At 38.6% G+C, this 16,878-nt stretch overlaps 1 protein-coding gene across 3 annotated transcripts in view; it reads right to left on the bottom strand.

The window, feature by feature from the left end:
• The window catches only part of LOC126482311 (serine/threonine-protein phosphatase 4 regulatory subunit 3), a 137,239-nt gene that overhangs the window by 13,499 nt on the left and 106,862 nt on the right, over nt 1-16,878 (bottom strand). For all 3 annotated transcript variants that reach the window (XM_050106351.1, XM_050106349.1, XM_050106350.1), the window contains exons 14-15: nt 10,920-11,089; nt 3,053-3,204 (exon numbers count right to left, since the gene is read on the bottom strand). In XM_050106351.1, the coding sequence (XP_049962308.1) occupies nt 3,053-3,204; nt 10,920-11,089 (322 nt within the window). The remainder of the gene's footprint in view (nt 1-3,052; nt 3,205-10,919; nt 11,090-16,878) is intronic.

Genomic DNA, 16,878 nt, shown 5'->3' on the forward strand with positions numbered 1-16,878 from the left:
GCAGTGACTTGAGAATTTTGGTGTAAATTCTAGAGACACTCGGCCTTCCACCGTCCCGAACACCCTATATTTTAAAAGTAAGTAAGAGAGCGGAAACGTATCTACTGCACCGCCGGTTTTTGTGTGTAGGTTGGATGTTTTGCCGCAAGAGCCACAGACACTGTGTGAGAGGACACGGAGTAATTAAATGCTATTCTTTGCTGTGTTAGTGAATGTGATTGTTGGAGGAGAGGGGGGGGGGGGGGGGGGAAATAAATAAATAAATAAATAATTGACTATAGACTTTTAACTTACTTCATGTATTAGCTCTGAACGAAGCAAGATGCATGGGATGTCTATAAATTATTTGGTTGTTAAAACCTGACAATTGTAATTATATTTAATTGTATCTAATAGGTATTGGTGTAGTTGACTTGCAAGCATTTGTATGCTTATATGAAACTTGTGGAATGGAAAATACACTTGAGCTGAACTGAAAGGATGAGAGTACTGAGTTATTTCAAGTGAGAGAGAGAGTTAGTAATTTTTTGGTTCCTCTAACCATTATTTCTTTGGAGAAGAAGTTATGGAGATCGACGCAGCCACATATCCAGAGAAGAGGATCGGCTAAATGTTTCACGTAAGTCAACTGTAGTAAGAGAAGTGTGAAGTTCGCGAAACACCTTTGCACCACTTCTCTTATCGCCGAAACCGTTAGAACGGTTCTTGGGAATGGTGGGAGAACAGGAGGTGCGTGAGGATATGGCACAGTAAATCTGTTTGGGACTAGGTGTGAGTAGGGTGGGGCTATTGGCTGTCTGTGGAGGCTTTTGCGAGGTATCCAGCATACTGGGCAAAGGAGTTCTTGTCACTGCAGATTCATCATCTACAGGTGTATAGGCTGTCCACATTAATGCCACTAACCACCACACTGATAGCTGCCACGCCTTCCACACCAAAAATCATTGTCATAAAAAGGAGGCACCTGTGATGAGGCATCTGCAGTGACATCGTCTCCCTTGCCCATTATGCTGGAGGCCCTTCAAAGACATTCACAGACAGGCAATATCCCCCCAAATCTGGTTCACAAAACAGACTTTTCCTGCCATAGCCTCACAATCCGCATATCCTACCACCATCCCCAAGAATTAGCTAAAAGAGTGCCCCTCTCATCAACCAACATCACCCTAGAGTGGAACAACTCAACCAGATTTTTCACCAGGGCTTTCATTATTTCTCACATCACCTGAAATGAGGGACATACTACCCAAGATGCTTCCCAACCCTCCTAATGTGGCATTCTCTTGCATACCCAGCCTATACAACATCCTAGTCCATCCCGAAGTCACTCCCACTCCCAAACTCTTGCCACAGACCAAGGTGTAAGACCTACCCTGTCCACCCACCCAGCACCTCATACTCCAGTCATGCCACAGACTTATTTGATCCCATCAGAGACAGGGCCACCTGTGAAAGCAGCCATGTCATATACCAACTCTGCTGTAAATAAAGCACAGCCTTTTATGCTGGTATGACTACCAATCGGCTTTCCACTATGATGAATGGCCACTGCCAAACTGTTGTCAAAAACAAAGTTGACCACACGACATGCAACTGAGCACAACACGATTAGTTTCAATGGCTGTTTCACAGCTCACGTGATTGGGATGCTTCTCTTCACCACCAGCTTCTCTGAATAACACAGATGAGAGTTACCCTTACAACACACAATCCACTTCCATAATCATCCTGGCCTCAATCTCAGGAAGCCCATGGTCACTGGACCATCCCTCCAACAGTTTTGCCTTCCCACATCCTGTCAATCCTCCCAATTCATGTCCCCATGTCGTCTTCAGTGTGTTCTGCTTCCCTCTTGTCGCTACAATCATACCAGCCCATATACCTGCCTGCCATCTCTCCCTACTGCAATCCTAGCTGGCAAAAAGGCTGCATCCTTCTGAACTGCTAACCACCCACCCCTAGTCCCTCCCCTCGACCCACCCACCTGACACTGCTCCCATCACAACTAGTCCACCTGCTGCAAAACAGCACTGGCACTGTTAGTCTAGCAGGCACCATGTTGGGGCATAGGCGAGTCTCTGTGTGTGTGTGTGTGTGTGTGTGTGTGTGTGTGTGTGTGTGTGTGTGACTCATCAAAGGATAATTCTGAAAGCTATCACATTCCCTTTCTTTTGTGTGTGCGTATTGATAACTCACTCCTTTTTTTTCAGTGTGTGGTCTCCTATAACCCTAAAGTATTATATGCTACAAGAACTTCCCTATATCATTTATAATTTACTTTAACTTACACAACCAAAGCTGTGAGCATTTATATCATTATCCTTTTTGCCAAATTCATAACTTTGCAATTGTTAGACACAGTTAGTTACATTAAAATAAAATGACTTCAGGGACTCATCATAATGCTTGTATCTGTCTTATTATTAATTACTCAACTCAACTATCATAAAACTCAGAACTCATACTGATATTTTATGCAATGATGCAGAAGCAGCTAACAGATGCCTAAATACTATGATGATTAATATTCAAAAGATATACTGAAAAACTTTAAGAACAGTGTGTAATCATTTGTTTGAAGCCAGTGCCAAACTGATTTACGGCATTTTGAAACCAATTATATCATCCAACACAAAATATTCCAAATGGGTTATGTACATATTGGTCACTTATTAGTTGACTACAATATTATTGCACCTGGGAGTGAAGGTGTTTCGGTCAGTTTATCATGAGTTTTTATCATGATATTTGATTAGATAGCACTTGCAGAACTGTTTTAAAATCACTCACAGTGCAGTGCATTTTATTAGGCAACACTGTATGTATTTACTGCAACCTCAATGCGTGTTTTTGATAACTGCCATGGAAGGCCTAGCGCAATAATACCGTGGTCGGGTAGTACCTACTTGAAACGGTGTTAGGTAGAGATAAGATGTTTGGAGTGTAAATGTTTTGATACCTGAATAGAGATTTTCTATCATAAAGCAACTATTGCAGGAAACAAAATCAAAGTCCATAATCAAAATTACTTAATATTTAAATATAAACTCACCTGTCAAGTGCAGCTCTGTCCCGATCTTTCAGTTTGTCTTGTCGCTGATCATATCTCAGTTTCAAGGCTTTGAACGTCTGCACGTAATCAATATCATCTAACACTTTACCAAAATTTTCCACAACATGTGAACATAATGACTTTATGTCCTCCTGTAAAATAAAGAAGTGCATAACTACGTTAGCACTAACATACCAACACTTTAGTGTAGGTTTATTACTACATGTAAATAATCTTGTTTCACGAAAGCTGCTAAAATATAGTACAGCGTCTCGTTGTCCATAAAAACAACATCTAGTATCCAAACTGATGTTAAAAACACAGTTAAAATATAATTATTTTTCAAAATAATTCTTACCCATTTTTAAACTCTATTTCAAACTGACAATATCTGAGTATGTACACCATAGACCATGTCTATAATGCATTTAGCTCTGCTAAGTCAACCTGAGAACATCTGAAATCACTTGGAATTAGCAAAAGAGAGGTAAGGAGTGGTCCTCTGAGAAATATAAGATGCTGATGATGATAGTGGTTTTCACGTTCAAATAACAGAGTGATTATGGAATGAAAACAAAAAAGTTGGTTCTTTTCAGCACCATTTTTGGAGCGAGTTTTGCAATTTACATGACAATTATGACATTATCAAAAATACAGGATGACAAATACATATCTACATATATACTCCGTTAGCCACCAAGCAGTGTGTGGCAGAGGGCACAATTCGTGCCAAAGTCATATTTCTCCCCGTCTGTTCCACTCATGGATCGCCCGCGGGAAAAACGACTGCCTGAACACCTCAGTACGAGCTCTAATTTCCCTTATCTTTGAATGGTGAAAGTTGGAGATAATAATACATGCTCTATATCCTCAGTGAAGATCGGATTTCGAAATTTAGTGAGCAGCCCCCTTCCGTTTAGCGCGCTGTCTATCTGCAAGTGTGTCCCACTTCAAACTTTATATGAGATTTGTAATGCTCTCACGATAGCTAAATGTATGTCATGAATCTTGCCACTCTTCTTTGGACCTTCTCAATCTCTTGAATCAGACCCAACTGGTATGGGTCCCATACAGACGAACAATACTCTAAGACTGGACGAACTAATGTATTGTAAGCTATTTCGTTTGTTGAAGGACTGCATCGCTTCAGGATTCTACCAATAAACCACAACCTAGAGTTTGGCTTACCCGTTACTTGTGTAATCTGATCATTCCATTTGAGATCATTTCGAATGGTCACACCCAGATACTTGACTGATGTTACTGCTTCCAAAGACTGGGCACTTATTTTGTACTCTTACATTAATGAGGATTTTTGCCTTGTTATACGCAGTAGGTTACACTTACTAATACTGAGAAATAACTGCCAGTAATTACACCAAACATTTATTTTCTGCAAATCCTCATTGATTTGTTCGCAACTTTTGTGTGATACTACTTTCCTGTAGATTACAGCATCATCGGCAAACAGTCTAATGCCGCTGTGAATAACCATCAACCAGATCATTTATGTAAATTGTAAAAAGCAGCGGACCTATTACACTGCCGTGGGGCACATCTGAAGTTACGCTTGTTTTTGTTGAAGTCACCCCATTAAGGACGACATATTGCTCCCTGTCTGTTAGAAAACTTTCTATCCAACAGCATATGTCATCGGATAGACCGTAAGCACACACTTTTTGGAGCAAGCGACAGTGTGGAACTGAGTCGAATGCCTTTCGAAAGTCGAGAAATATGGCATCCACCTGGGAGCCGGTATCTAGAGCCTGTTGTATATCATGCACAAAGAGGGCCAGCTGTGTCTCACATGACTGATGTTTCCTAAAACCGTGCTGGTTTCTGCAGATGAGCTTCTCATAGTCTAGAAAAGACATTATGTCTGAACACAAAATATGTTCCATGATTCTACAACAAATCAATGTCAGTGAAATTGGCCGATAATTATATGCATCCGATTTTCTACATTGCTATGACCTGGGCCTCCTTCCAGTCCCGTGGAACTTTCCGCTGTTCCAATGATCTCTGATAAATGATGGATAAGAATGGTGCTATATTTGTAGCATAGTCACCATATAATCTTACGGGGATACTGTCTGGGCCAGATGCCTTCCTGGCGTCTAAGGATCTTAGCTGTTTTACAATCCCAGATACACTGAACACTATGTCAGCCATACTTGCGTTTGTTCGATAATTGAAAGGGGGAATGGTCCTGCAGTCCTCTACCTTAAACAAGTTTTTGAAAGCTACGCTTAGAATTTCGGCTTTTTTTTTTCATCATCAGTTATATTACCTGTACTGTCAGCAAGAGAAGGAACTGAATTATTTGAAGCGTTCATATATTTTACGTACGACCAAAATTTTTTGGGGTTATTTTTTGAATCTGCAGATAAAATATTGCTTTCAAATTTGTTGAAAGCATCTCTCATTGTCCTGACAGCTGCTTTCATTTTGCATAATTTCTGTTTGTCAGCAGGGCGGTGACTATGTTTAAAACAACTGTGCAAAATTCTCTGCTTTTTAAGCAACTTCCTAATATGTTTGCTGTACCAAGGTGGATCCTTTCTCTCCCCTATATTTTTGCTAGGCACATACTTCTCTAGCACATGGTGTACAATACCTTTAAATTCCGACATAAGATGCTCAATATCCTTGTGTCCCGCAGTGAATGCCTGGAACTGACTATGAAGATATTCATTAATGACGCTTTTATTTGCTTTCCCAAACAAGAAAACTCTGCGTTGTTTCTTTGGTTTTTTTGCAACTTCTATTGACATAGAAGCCACAACGACATTATGATTGCTAATACCTTCTTCTAGATTAACTTCCTCAAAAGGATTAGGTCTGTTTGTCACCAAGATGTCTAATATGTTCCCATCTCGAGTTGGTTTTCCAACCAACTGCTCAAGGTTGGCACACTTGAAAAAATTGTTGTGTACATTCCTCTTTACTGAAATGAAACATATGACAGTACATTTTCTTCAAATAAGCTCATAACACTGAAGCGATCTCCACCTATCATTCCACATATTATAATTAGTTTAATCATGACTTCTCTATCACTGACATTTAAAAATAAACCATTGTGTTGGAAACATGGCAGAGATTTTATTTTTTATTGGTCTCCTGATATAACCACTACCACTGGAATGATTATTTTCATTTATGAGATGTGTTTTTTAAGTAACTACCGTTTTGAAATTAAAAAAAGATGTGCTAAGATATCTCAATAATTTATTTTTACATGAAAACCTGTACCTTAATCTACTTTTCTACATAATTTCCGTCAATATTGAGGCACTTGTCATAACGTTGTACCAGTTTTTGAATGCCCTCCTCATAGAAGTCTGCCGCCTGACTTGTTAACCACTGTTTTGACTTCATCATCGTCTTGAAGACGCTGACCGCCCAGGTGTTTCTTCAAGTGCAGGAACAGATGGTAGTCACTGGGCGCTAGATCAGGGCTTTACTGAGGATGATATAGAGTTTCCCATTGAAAAGATGTGATGAGGTCTTTGGTCTGATTCGCCAGATGCAGACGGGCATTGTCTTGCAGCGAAACGATACCCTTGCTCAACTTCCATGGACTGTTGCTTTGATTCTGGTGTGACGTAGGACACCCATGTTTCATCACCCATAACAATTTGGCTTAAGAAATCATCAATGTCATTGGGGTACCACTCAAGTAAAGTCAATACACTGTCTAAACGTTTGGTTTTGTGCACATCCGTCAACATTTTTGGTACCAAACGTACACACAATTTTCGGTAATTCAAGTGCTCGGTCACAATGCCATACAAGACACTATGAGAAACATTAGGAAAGTCATCCCGCAAGGAGGAAATCATAAAGTGCCTGTTTTCTCTCACCTTGTTGTCCACTTCCTGCACCAAACTTTCATTAATGAGCGAAGGACACCCTCTCTGTTGTTCATCATGCACATTTGTGCGGCTATCTTCAAATGCTCTCACCCACTTTCTTACCATTCCATCACTCGATGTTTTCTCCGTAAACTGCACAGATCTCACGATGAATATCAATCGCTTTTAGGCCTTTAGCACTAAGAAATCTTATAACAGCCCATACTTCACAGTCGGTGGGACTCACGATTATTGGAGGCATCTTTAACACTCAGTACACAACGTAAACAAGAAAGAATCAGACTGTAATGGCGTCAGTGCATAGATTAAGGTACAGGCTTTCATGTAAAAACAAAATTATTGAGATATCTTAGCACGTCTTTTTTTAATTTCAAAACGGTACTTACTTAAAAAACAAACATGGCTCATATAAGTAAACAGATTACCTAGTCATTTGGTCCCATAGCCCCCCCCCCCACCTCACTCAATCAATATATCTATTGATATTTTTCCCTTCCTGATACTCCTTCCGCCTCTGAAAGATTAAGAACAACTGCCAGGAACACCTTCAACTGTTCCACTGTCAGCCATCTTGTTTTTACAAATGGCTCTGAGCACTATGGGACTTAACTTTTAAGGTCATCAGTCCCCTAGAACTTAGAACTACTTAATCCTAACTAACCTAAGGACATCACACACATCCATGCCCGAGGCAGGATTCGAACCTGCGACCGTAGCGGTCACGCAGTTCCAGACTGTAGCGCCTAGAAACGCACGGCCACCCCGGCCGGCTCTTGTTTTTACACCTTCAACTGTTCCACTGTCCGCCATGTTTGTTTTTACAGCTGGTAAACAGTGAAACAGTGACAGTGGCAACTCAATCTATAGTGTTTGACAGTGATGAAGATGAGGAAAAAGAAAACGTAAGTGAAACATAATGTAAATAGACACACACACACACACACACACACACACACACACACACACACACACACACACACACACACACACACACACGCAGAATTAATTAATTTCAAGCATAGAAATAACAATTTTCAAATCGTTATTTTGGTTTAAACAATTTATCTACTTTAAGGTGTAAGGGGTTGCAGATGACAAACTGTGGAACAAAACAGACACTGTAGAAACACAAAACATCGGAAAAACCACACCATGTGGTAAAAAGGTATGAATTCATAATTTTATGTGTTTTTTTGAAATATCTGTTATTATGATTTAAAAACTATTATATGTATACAAACAGTAAAGCACATTCTTTATCTTCAACAGTCACAAAATAAAAACTCATTGAAGATGCTGCAACTGCAGTGAAACATGCCTGGGTTAAAAAACAAAATTGTGTTTTGCTAAAGGCGGACCATGACCCAAAAACATACGTATATAATGCTGATATGCAAGGAGTTTTTGTCAAAAGCCATGGGAAGTCACTGAGCTAGCATTGCTCTGTATCATATCCATAAACCAGTACTTGCTTTGAATTCCATGGCATATGCAAGTTGGTAAATCCGTCTTTATGTCCAACACCTTCATTGGGATAACTTTTCGAGTAATCTGGGAGGCTTACTGTGTCTCTCCTACACATACTGAACAATCTGTTGCTTTAATTTAAGAAAACTTCCATGCTTTGGTTCCCTGACAGTTTGGTGCACAGAACTGGTGTTATTTAATACACTGTTTATCTGCTGCCATCTACAACCTAAGTTTCTGTGACACTAAATTTTCTTCCTGCAGTACAGTTGTTTGAGGCCTTTGCTTCATGAATCACCATTAACTTAATTTACCATCATCTTGTCCGTGTGAACCAATTGTGAAACACTAACTTATAGATTCATTTTTTCAACAGTCACAGCTATAATCAACATCCATTGTTGATTCCTGCAATTTACAGTTCTTTCATTGCTGAGAACATATGAAAAACAGATGACAACAATACATTGTCCCCTTTCAGATTTACTGTAACCAACCTTGAAAATCAACAGTGCTGTAGAGAAGTAGCAGTTTTAGTGCTGTTATTGAAACTCATGTCATTTGCTAAGCCATGTTTCAAGTGCTCTGTGGGAACATATTTTTGTCAGCATTAATTTGTCTCCTGTAAAAATGTGCAGTATTGTTGAGCATTTGTCCGAATTTAAAGTGTGTTCAAGTTTGACTACAAACAGTTTCAGCGGACTTTAGTTTAAATGTGTCAGCTGCTCATAAAAAGCCAATGTACACAGTACAGTAATATATTCCCACAGTTGGCAGTATGAGAAGGTTTGCTGCCAACTCGCCGCTGCCCTCCCCTCCCTACATTCATCCTAATACTTGGCTAAGCTGATTTCGTCGTTCCTACAAACCTTCAGATTGAATGTGTATGTGATATCAATTGCAAAATTTCATCATAAATTTAAGACCACCCTATAAAATCTATTACAAAACGTAACAACACTGAACTCAGCAGCAATAGTTTAATCTGCGAATGTAAGACAACGTTGTGTTTTTCAACTAATGAATTTGGGGAAAATATCATCATCTTATGGTTGAGTAAACATAGTACTCATGATCTAGAATCACAGAGTGAGTCGGAAACAGCATGTGGAAAGAATCAAATTATGGAATTTGCAGATCAGAATATTACAGCAAATGGAGATGGAAAGAAGCTGCTAACAGAGGAGGAGGAGGAGGAGGAGGAGGAGGAGGAGATTAGTGTTGAACGTCCCATCGACAATGAGGTTTCAAGAGAACGAGAACAAGCTCGGATTAGGGAACGATGGGGATGGAATTTGGCCACGCCCTTTCAAAGGAACCACCGGGGCATTTTTCTGAAGTGATTTAGGGAAATCACGGAAAACCTAAATCAGGACAGCCGGACGTGGGTTTGAAACATCGCCCTTCATAATGCGAGTTCAGTGTGCTAACCACTGTGCCACCTCGCTCAGTGCTCACAGAGGAGAAAATTAATCCTAAGTTCCATGGAAGCGAACGAGATAAACCACATACACTTCAAAACTAGAACATCAATGGAGATTTTAACTCTGTTTCTCCTGAATATGATAGTAGTATCTTAATAATAAGCTTCCTTCATGCAAATGCAAACTAAACAGGTAGGTAGCAAAATAACGCAAAGAAATGACAATGTGTGATAGAAGGTGAACAACAGTGAAACTACCTCCAGGTAAGTTATGATTAAGCTGGAAGCACCTTCAGAGGTGCTAATGACACAATATGAGTTGTATAACAGTTGAACAACCAACACTTGTTCTTGTGGTTGATGATACAACTTTGCCACAAAGAGCCAATCAGTAACTGCAGTATAGCTGTCAAATTGGAACTGTTCATATTAGATGCCTTCACACCTGGACCAATTGTATTGTATGGAATGGTGTGGTGTGTTGTGTTTGGGAAGGATGTAGAGTAAGGTCGGTTAGCTTGGAATTTTAAACAGTGGGCTGAAGAGGAGAAAGACTTTACACTTGATGTTCATCAGCTCAGAATATAAGAAAGGAAGTCAGTGCAATAAAAAAATGTTAAGAAAAAAAAAACACTAATGGACTGTGCCTGCATTGTTAAGTATTTAAAACAAGTGATAGTACAATCAATGTGACTAATTAGCTGTTGTAGTTAGAACGAATAATTCTGTAGGTATTTGATCTGGTTTAGATCAGGAAGATATTTCTTACAGTGAAACCTACAAAACTATGAATCAGGCTTTGTTCTGCATTTTAATTTACTGGTTGTTAATGGGTTTTGTACAGTGTGTGTGTGTGTGTGTGTGTGTGTTTGGCAAGTGGATGAGTTAAACTGAAGTTGTCATTCATTGCAGTAATGTGCACTGATGAGAATTTATGATTCACACAGATCACATCGCCTTATAAACACGAAATGTGTCTCTCCAAACTGTGGTGCTTTTTAAACCAGGCAAGGAACAATAAGGTAAAAACTTTACAAATAAGTTTTAATAAATTATTACCTGTGATGTGATTACATACATACAATGCTCGAGAACTTACCAGTTTTATGAATTCAAACATTTCCAAAATAGCTGAGTCGAGAAGATTGTAACGTCCATTATTTCTTATAAATGCATCAATTACTGGGGCAAAAAGGTTTCCTTTGATGATGTATCTGTTATAGAATTCATCTTTTAAGGCAATAATTTTGCGCATAAACCTGAGAGCACCTGTGAACAAAACACAATACCATTAGAAAGCTGTGCAATCCTGATGTCATCAACACTGTTGTTTAAACAGGGTGTATATGCAGACAAGGAAAAAAATTTCCTGGGTTTTTCCCGGATCTCCCGTTTAATAATACATTTTCTCCCAGGTGAAAATACACTTTTTTCCATGTTAAGTGAGAGTATACTTTCCCTCGGAACTGTAAAACTTATCCTTTGAATGGATATGTTTTATACAGCAGTGTAGAATTTCCCGGCACTTTAGAAAACGAAACTCTGGGGGCAGAAACACGTTTTGGAAAGATCTTTGATGTGAAGCAACATGTACGCTGCATATTTTTGTGTTACGAAAGTATAAATTCGAATTCCACCAACAGGAAAAGTTAATGGTTTAAATTAATATACATGGTGTTGTTACAAGAAAAGAAAAGCTTTCGCATATAATGTCGAGCTGTTTAGCACATGTTACACTTTAAGATACATCACACAAATATGCCACTAAAATTTTTAATAGCGACATTAATCTTTTATCTTCTGGGCTCGAAATTCTGCTAAATCGCTTGTCATTAAAGAGTTGATTTTCAAAAGAGAGCAAACGCTCTGTGATTTAAGAAATTCATCTACATTCTCGCACATAGTTCACCTTGCGAAAAAGGAAATTTGCTTTCAAAATAACGCTTTTCAAACAACAATTCACAATATTTTCCCGCGATCTGTTATAAATAGATTCATTTCAGCAGTTGCCAGACAGCGCAAGATAAGAGGCGCCACCATGCTGGCGCAGCTACGGTGACGTAGGAAGCCCGTATGTTCTTACTTGTGAAACATGAAAAGATCTTGCATTATGTCATAAAAGAAACAGAACATCAGAGGGTACTCCATGAGTGTCGGAATTTCGTAATCCTTACTAAAATGCATAGTTTGCCTTAAAGTGCACATTCGTATGTCCAGATTCCCAATGACGTAGACCTCAACCTGATATTAAGTTTTTCAATGTGGTTTTCGGGGCATAAATTTTCTTGGAGTACCAGTACTGTATTATCTCATGTTTGGTTCTTTATTATGGCATAATGCCATATGTGCTAGAAGATGAAAACATGCACTTGAAATGCAGTGAACAGTTGAAACTAGCCTGATACATAAAACATATATCTTCGACAAAATTTTCAACACGTTATTTGGTTTTAAGTGTGCAGTGCAGTGCCATGTCTCTTCAAACTATAATCTTATACCGCACGTCACTGTATTTCGCTCTGTGGAACTCAAACATGGATATTTTGTAATGGATGTCATCAATTTCAGGACAGAGGAAATTAAACACACAGGGACTTCAACTGGCCCTGTCTAGTGTAGCAATCACTCAAACCATTTTCTGTCAAAATTTCACATTCTTGGATACACCGAGAACATAATATGTATTCTTTCTTACCTGTTATTCCTGTTAGTCATTTATTTCCACTCAGGTAGTCTGAATCTATGGATTTCACTAGTAATTATAACAACGCTGAACATTCGCAAACCAAATCGACCACATAAACAAGCAGCATTTGGCATTCACTGGTTCAGCTTTATTCCGCTCAGCTCCTATAGCCCCGTCCCGTTTTGTCTGCAGGAAAGTTTATTTCTAGATGTCATGAGGACTCCTCTGGCAGAGACATCATGTACACTATGCACACATTCAAAAATCAACTTAGAATGTGTTCAAAAAACCAGCAGGGGTGCGTTTCAAAGTCATATGGATAATCGATAGACCGACGTGTGCTGGATGCTAGATGCTTTGTGAAACAAAGTTTTTTTCCACAACAATATGAATTTGCCCCCTACCCCAAAAATTGCCGCCCGGTTCGGATACCCCGGTTTGCCCCCAACCCCCACCAGATCAGGGCCTGCTGCGCATGCGTGAATCTGGCAACTTGGGAGCGCAAGTAAAATTTTTCCGGGTACCATGTGGCTGGTTGCTGTTACTGCTGCTTACACAGCCAACAGCCACATTTCTGTGGCCAGATGTGGGAGAAGGTACTACTCATTCGCGACTCAACTGCGCGTGTGCATGAGCCCGCTTGTAACTGATTAAATGAGTCTAATGTAAACAGCTGTGACGTCACGCTCGTTGGAGGCAATTTGTTGTTATGAAGCATTGCATAGTCTTCCGAAAGCCTTTGACACATTTTGCTGTTGGCAGACGCTAGTACAAACACTATGTTATTTCATATGGCAAATTTCCTTTGCAATTTAAGTTTTTTTTTTTTTTTTCCTCTCTTTCATGTTTTAATGCTGCAGTGTTATTCTGCAGTAGCGGGATACAGTAATATCCTTTGTTAGAGTATCGGTTCTTACCAGTCAAGATTACAAAAATTTAACTAAAACAACAAAAAATTCCCGGAATTCTAAAAAATTCCTGGGTTTTTCCCGGCTCTCCGGGTTGTATACACCCTGTTAAAACATGCTTAAAGTATCGCACAATTAAATAGGTTGCCTTTTTTTTAGTAACTCTTCAATAACGTTTAAGACAAACCCACCATAACATATCACAACTCCCGTATACTGTGTAAACTGAGATTAACACTGCAAAAAACTAATTTTTAAATTACACCATACTTGTACTATAACTCTCAGAATATCAAGTGCAAAATGTTGATAATCACATCATCTTCAGTTACTACTTATAAAAACACAAATTATTTTTTCAACTCAACAATTATCAGAACACAATGCGGAAAAACAATAAAAACAGAGACACAAAAACAGTGATGAAATGACATTTAAAGAAGCTGAAACTGATGTTGGCTTCCATAAAAAGTTATGTAACATCCTTAACCAAGTGTGATGTTTTACCCTTTTCTCTATTTTTAGTGATAAAACACTTTTTGTAGACATTTCTACTACCAAAAATGTCAAATCTTTAGCTCTGGAGGTCTGAGTTATTTTTTCATGAGTTAAGAACTGTGAAAAAATAGTTACATATAATTTATTCCAGTTTTAGTATATTCTGGGGGATCAAATCTCCAAAATTTCCCTTAAAGAAATCCTGCAATAGATAGTCAGTTGGATGTCTTTCACACTGTGTAATCAATTGTACTGAATATCTGAGAGCATTTCTACTACCATTTGAAAACTAAACTACAACGATTTAGCTGCCGGACTGCATTAAATACCAAATCTTTATATACTATCTAATGGAGCGTGAGTATAGTACAGCTCTGTCCAATCCTTGCACCCTATTCAACGCTGTATGCTAAAAATATTTATAGTTATCCACTCAAATTTTATTTCCACTTCCTAATAACCCAGAGCCATATTTTATATGCAGCTCTAACAATTGCCTATGTTGTCATCAATACAAGCAATAACATTAGACAGCCAACTGATGATTATCTCATAAGAGGTTCTCTGAGGCAGTGTCAGAGGGCTAAAACTTGATAAGCATGGAAACGGAAGTATTATAGCTCACCATATAGAGAACAGAACCGTACCACTAGGCTCTCATGCTGGAACAAACAAATTATTTCTAGAATGTAGTTAGTAACTATCAAAGTTACTCATCATTTAATTGAATTATCATGCTGTATTATCACTGTACTACTTTCTTCAGGTTGTCAATATCTATATGCCCAATTCACCAGTTTCTTCTAAATATTTGGAATTGCCTTCTATTGTCCCCTGTAACTAAAAACAAATGCAATTTACAATTTTTCTGGTTTTGTGGATTGCTTACAGGCCTCAGCACTTACTTTTGAACTACTTAAATCTTCTGAACCTCCTAATACGGTCACTAAAGTTTAACATGTAATTATAGAAATACTATATTATTGTATAGACCTTTGACAATATTATGAAAAGGATAGACTGCTACCTACTATATAGAGTAGATGTTTTAAGTTGAAGACAGGCATAATAAAAAGACTTCTGAACTTTCAGCCAAAAAGTGTTCTTACAAAGTAGAAAACACACACACACATATGAATACTGTCTCTAGTCACTGAGACGTGTGTGTGTTTTCTACTTTACAAGAAGGCCTTCTGCCAAAAGCTCAAATGTACAGCAGTCTTTTTGTTGTGCCTGTGTGCAACTCAACATCTTCTCTATACGGGAAGTAGCAATATATCCTTTTCAAAAATTTTCAGGATTTTCTATTGTTTGTGTAATCTTTGATAACTTTGTAGTATAATGTGATGTTCTTCTCTCCTGAAAAAAAAAAAAAAAAAAAAAAAAAAAAAAAAAAAAAAAAAAAAAAAAAAAAAAAAATTAAAGGGAAGATTGGGAGGGGGGAGCTTGAAGGGTGGCTGAGTTGGAAACAAAGTTTGAGACATTCCCACTTTTCCTCAACATATGTAGATCCAATTTTGTAAAGCTGGTAAGAAACAGGAGGAGAACTGATTTTGCGAAGGGGGGGGGGGGGGGGGGGGCAGTAAAACGTGAAGTGGAGGCCTAAGCAGCTCACCAACATATACAACAAAATGTACCTATACAAAGCAATACTCAAATAAATTTATTACTTTGATTTCTTTGTCCTGGTTTATTGAAGAGTATCTTCAGTGGTGGCACGTGCTAACTGATCCTTTCGCATGATATGGTGACAATAATCTTTCCTTTTTGGTGGTGGCAGAGATTCAAGTGGATAACTTACACTTCATTCAATCACTGGTCTGATAGCTAGAGAAAAAAGTGATAAAATGAATGTGTAATGCAAGTTTTCAATTTTAACCTTTGCTGGTAACAGAATGGAAACCCTGTTACCATAACATGTGAAAGAGATGAGCAAACACTTGTCACCACCATGGCTAACACCTGGTGAAAAACGTTCTAAGTATACTTAAGACAGAAAAAAGCAGAATACTGAATGTCAGAACAGTTGCAGTGGAAAAGGGCATTAAACATACATTTCTCAGATAACAACAAAGTATTTTAATAATCCTAGAACTGCTATATCACTACTTTATTACAGGCAAATGGAAATTAAAGAGACCTTTGGAGAAAAGAGAACCACTTGTTTGAATATCAAAAGCTCAGATCGAAAACCAATTCTAAGCAAAGAAGGGAAAGCAGAAAGGTGGAAGGAGTATACAGAGGGTCTATACAAGGGCGATGTTCTTGAGGACAATATTACGGAAATGGAATAGGATCAAGATGAAATGGGAGATATGATACTGTGTGAAGAGTTTGACAGAGCACTGAAAGACCTGAGTCGAAACAAGGCCCCGGGAGTAGACAACATTCCATTAGAACTACCGATAGCCTTGGGAGAGCCAGCCCTGACAAAATTCTACCATCTGGTGAGCAAGATGTATGAGACAGGTAAAATACCCTCAGACTTCAAGAAGAATATAATAATTCCAATCCCAAAGAAAAGAGGTGTTGACAGATGTGAAAATTACCACATTATCAGTTCAATAAGCCATGGCTGCAAAACACTAACACAAATTCTTTACAGATGAATGGAAAAACTGGTAGAAGTCGACCTCTGGGAAGATCAGTTAGGATTCTGTAGAAATGTTGCAACACATGAGGCAATACTGGCCCTATGACCTATCTTAGAAAATAGATTAAGGAAAGGCAAACCTACGTTTCTAGCATTTGTAGACTTCGAGAAAGTTTTTGACAATGTTGACTGGAATATTCTCTTTCAAATTCTGAAGGTGGCAGGAGTAAAATACAGGGATCGAAAGGCTATTTAAAATTTGTACAGAAACAGGTGGCAGTTATAAGAGTCGAGTGGTATGAAAGAGAAGCAGTGGTTTGGAAGGGAGTGAGACACGGTTGCACCCTATCCCCGATGTTATTCAATCTGTATA

This window comes from Schistocerca serialis, chromosome 5 (assembly GCF_023864345.2).
Source record: "Schistocerca serialis cubense isolate TAMUIC-IGC-003099 chromosome 5, iqSchSeri2.2, whole genome shotgun sequence".
NCBI classification, from domain to species: domain Eukaryota; kingdom Metazoa; phylum Arthropoda; class Insecta; order Orthoptera; family Acrididae; genus Schistocerca; species Schistocerca serialis.